Source organism: Manis pentadactyla, chromosome 9 (assembly GCF_030020395.1).
Source record: "Manis pentadactyla isolate mManPen7 chromosome 9, mManPen7.hap1, whole genome shotgun sequence".
Classification (NCBI taxonomy): Eukaryota; Metazoa; Chordata; class Mammalia; order Pholidota; family Manidae; genus Manis; species Manis pentadactyla.
Genome location: NC_080027.1, coordinates 17,405,738 through 17,409,523, shown reverse-complemented (window position 1 = coordinate 17,409,523; position 3,786 = coordinate 17,405,738). Strand labels below are relative to the sequence as shown.

Below are 3,786 nucleotides of genomic sequence, written 5' to 3'. Positions count from 1 at the left end.
AGAGTTGAGAACTCTGCCCATCCTACTATTCATTTTCTCTCATGGTCTTTAAGGCTTCCAGAAACATATCAGAATTAAAGTAACTCTAACCATTTTACTAAATGTATTATATCACCTCATATAATCAAAAATCATTAGAGCAGAAAATGGACAGTAGGAGAGGATGTATACCAGTTTTCCCTATTTATTCTTCATTTTAGGAATATTGAATATCAGTATTATATTATTACAACAAATTCTCACACAAGTCTCCTCTTCCCAAATATGAACAGATGCTGAAATATCAGAAACAATTTGATAGTGTGCACCACTGGCTATGTAAACCAAGGTAAATTTTCTGGATTTAATACAGAAAAGAAAGAGGTTTGAGTCTCACACTCTCAGAAACTACTATTGGTTGTGACATGGAATTTGAATGCATCTCCCAACAAAAATCCCCATTGGACACTAAAGGCCAGAAACTACATCATTAGACTCGTAAGTAAGTGGCACTGCAGGGCCCACATCCTTCGGTCTATTCAACTTTATGATAAAAACCACCTCTTTCTTTCAAAGACTACAGCTGGTGGAGATAAGGATGTCACCAAAACTTTATTAGATGGTTAGCATTAAAGAGACCTTAAACAAACATTACCTGTCTCAGACTGGTGTTTCCAGAATGCAAAATCAGAATAACTGCATAGCTATGTTTCCATCCAAATGTACAAACCCTACATCTGTTTAATTCCCTTCGGGTCAGAAACAAAAAATATCAATCTCTGTCATGTCATTGCATTAAAATATTTAGTAAACAGGGTTTTTATACTCCTGGGGCCTCTGCCAGGTGTTTCTCATGGCTCAGTATCAGAATCAAGAAGAGGCCAAAAGTTTCTAAAACTTAATGTTTCACAAATGCATCTGGACAGATTAATAAATGATGAGACCTCCCTCATGTAGACTGAAAGTTATGAAGCTGCAAGACTTAAATATATACAGTTTGTGCGGACTTGTATCACCTCTTAGTCAAACGTGGTATAATACTTACATCAAATTAAACCTTGTTTGTCCAAAGGCAGTGTAAGATTTGTAGCAACCTGTTCATATGCTCAGTATTGTGCATTCAGACAATTTTGAAGTTATAATATATTTAAAAATCTCAGAATCTGTGATGTCCGCAATACCCACCCTTCTTCTGCAAACGCTTCAAGGCATCTTTGATTTCCTTGTTCCTCAGACTGTAAATCAAGGGATTCAACATGGGAATCATCACTGTGTAGAAGACTGATGCGAATCTGTCAAAGTTGGAAGGACCGCCAGAGCTGGAACTCAAATAGACAAAGCTCCCTGAGGTATAGAAGAGGGAAACTGCTGTCAGGTGAGAAGCACAGGTGTTGAAAGCCTTGGACCGGCCTTTAGCTGTAGTGATCTTCATGATGGAGATGACGATATAGCCATAAGATATCATGACAACAAGGGCATTTATTATCCCAAAGATAAGTGCTAATATAGCAAGTAAGAGTTTGGCAAAGAAAATGTCAGAGCAGGACAGGACTAACAGCTGGGGCATGTCACAGAAGAAGTGGTGAATGACATTAGGCCCACAGAAGTGGAGTTGAAGAATGGCACACACTTGGGATACAGAACCAGAGATTCCAGCCATGTAGGATCCCAGCACCATCCCAACACACAGGGTGGGTGACATGATAGATGAATAGAGAAGTGGATTACAAATGGCAGCATAGCGGTCATAGGCCATGGCTGTCATGAGACAAGTCTCAGTCAGTCCTGTGGTTGTAAAGAACAAGTACTGAATGGCACAACCCACTAGGGTGATGGTATGTTGTTCCTGGAAGAAGTCGAAGAGCATCTTTGGGGCTGTGGAGGTCACATAGCAGATGTCTAGGAAGGACAGGTTACTGAGGAAGAAGTACATGGGTGTGTGGAGGTGGGAATCCATCCTTATTAATATGATGAGGCTCAGGTTCCAAATCAGAGTTGCAACGTAGATCACCAGGAACACAACAAATAGCAGTGCTTTGAACCTGGAAAAATCCGAGAACCCCAAGAGAATGAAGTGGGTGATCTCTGTAATATTTTCTCTTCTAATCATAGCCTTGGTGCTCCTAAGATCAGAAAAGAGACAAGGTAGTGCATTGCTGATTCAAGTGAAATGTGACCCCCTGACAATTTCCTATGTGCCAGCTTTTTCCTTCACTGAGCACCAGAAAAAGGGAAATGCTTACTGCCCTGGTGCAAAAACCTTGGCTTTTCATCTCGAATTCTTAAGGAGTATCTGTTCAGTGTCAGGTTCTCTATTAATGCAGGAGGTGCCATGAGTATTGAAGATATATGTACAAATTTACTTAGATAATAAAAAACAATAGATTATTATACATGTGTTTATTAAACTGATTATTATATATGAAGTAGAGATCATTGATGAAAATAAGAGTTTTTTAAACACCTCTGCTAATTATTTATATAATCAAAAGCATGAGTAGCATCAATGTATATCATTTTGAAGTAGGACTTCTGTTACACATGGTCTCCTGAACAGATTTTCAGAATTTCTTCTATTATCCATGAAAAAATTATTTACCGTGTTACTAATAATTTCCCAAATGTTTATATAAATGTGTTTAATGTATCATCTCCAATTAGACCTGAAAATTGTGTCACAATTCATAACTCTCATAATATTGTTGGGGGCACAACATGGGAGCTCAATAAAGTTATAGAATAAGTGTTGTAGGGATGCCTTCATGTAAATATACCAAAGGGAGGCTAGTACTGCTCACTATTGATCCCAATATATTATCAATTTAGGGTATTTTGCTACCTGAGGAATAGCATGGGACTGTAGGTAGAGGTTCAGTCTTTGAAGTTTGTGTTCTGATACCCTCTTGCTCCATGTACCAGTCCCAGTGGCTTAAACACACTAAGATTGGCCACTTATAGTAAGTGAGAACAAGGAGATCTCCTGAACCATAATGGTACTGGAGGGTCATACATATGAGGAAATTCACCAAAGTGCTCAGCACACGATCTGACACACATAATTGTTTCAATAGAAGTTGGCTCTTATATCATTGCTTACAGATAACCATGAGTATCAGTTGTATTCATAGATGTGAATTCCATTGGTAGTAGAGCTTTATGAGTTAACGTGGGGAATTTCCTGAGAGATCAACAGCCTTTCAACACTCAGACAACCTTGCCTCTATGTAGATGTTGACTAAGACCTCATGGGAAAGCAAATAAATCACCTGGAGCTATGAAGACAAACCACATACATTTATAACATGAAGAACAACAAATAAAGGGAAAACTTCCCATCATGTTGTGTTTCAACAATTTTGGATGTGACATTTAAAAAATACACATATCTTATCAATTATGGTTTATGAAATTGAAATCTCTCTGCTACACTTTGAATAGAGTCCTGCCATGTAATTTCTCAATTGTTTATCCAAAATGAGTTAGAGTCAATGAAAATCCTTTAAAATTATAACCTCTCACACACATCTCCAAATTCTAAAATGATAGATTAAGTTTGGAAAATAATTCAAACTGTGATGAAGCAGTCTCAGTGAAATTCTTCATTTTTTATCATATTCTGATAACATCAGTAACCTTAACTAAATTTATTCTATGTAATTCATCATTCCCCCTAAAAAAGTGAATTGTGGATTGTTTTATTTATGAAAAACTTGAACCTGAAAATGTTATCTTGTTCAAATTTGGCAAGCTAGAGAAAAAGAGAAAAAAAAATCTGAACATACTCACTCTCTTTGATTCACTTTTTCC

At 37.2% G+C, this 3,786-nt stretch overlaps 1 protein-coding gene across 1 annotated transcript; it reads right to left on the bottom strand.

Moving 5' to 3' along the window:
• Positions 1 to 1,135: 1,135 nt before the first annotated feature.
• LOC118909720 (olfactory receptor 5AN1-like) lies at positions 1,136 to 2,089 on the bottom strand. Its single transcript, XM_036880465.2, has one exon. The coding sequence runs from the start codon at positions 2,087 to 2,089 to the stop codon at positions 1,136 to 1,138; it is 954 nt and encodes a 317-aa protein (XP_036736360.2).
• Positions 2,090 to 3,786: the final 1,697 nt, after the last annotated feature.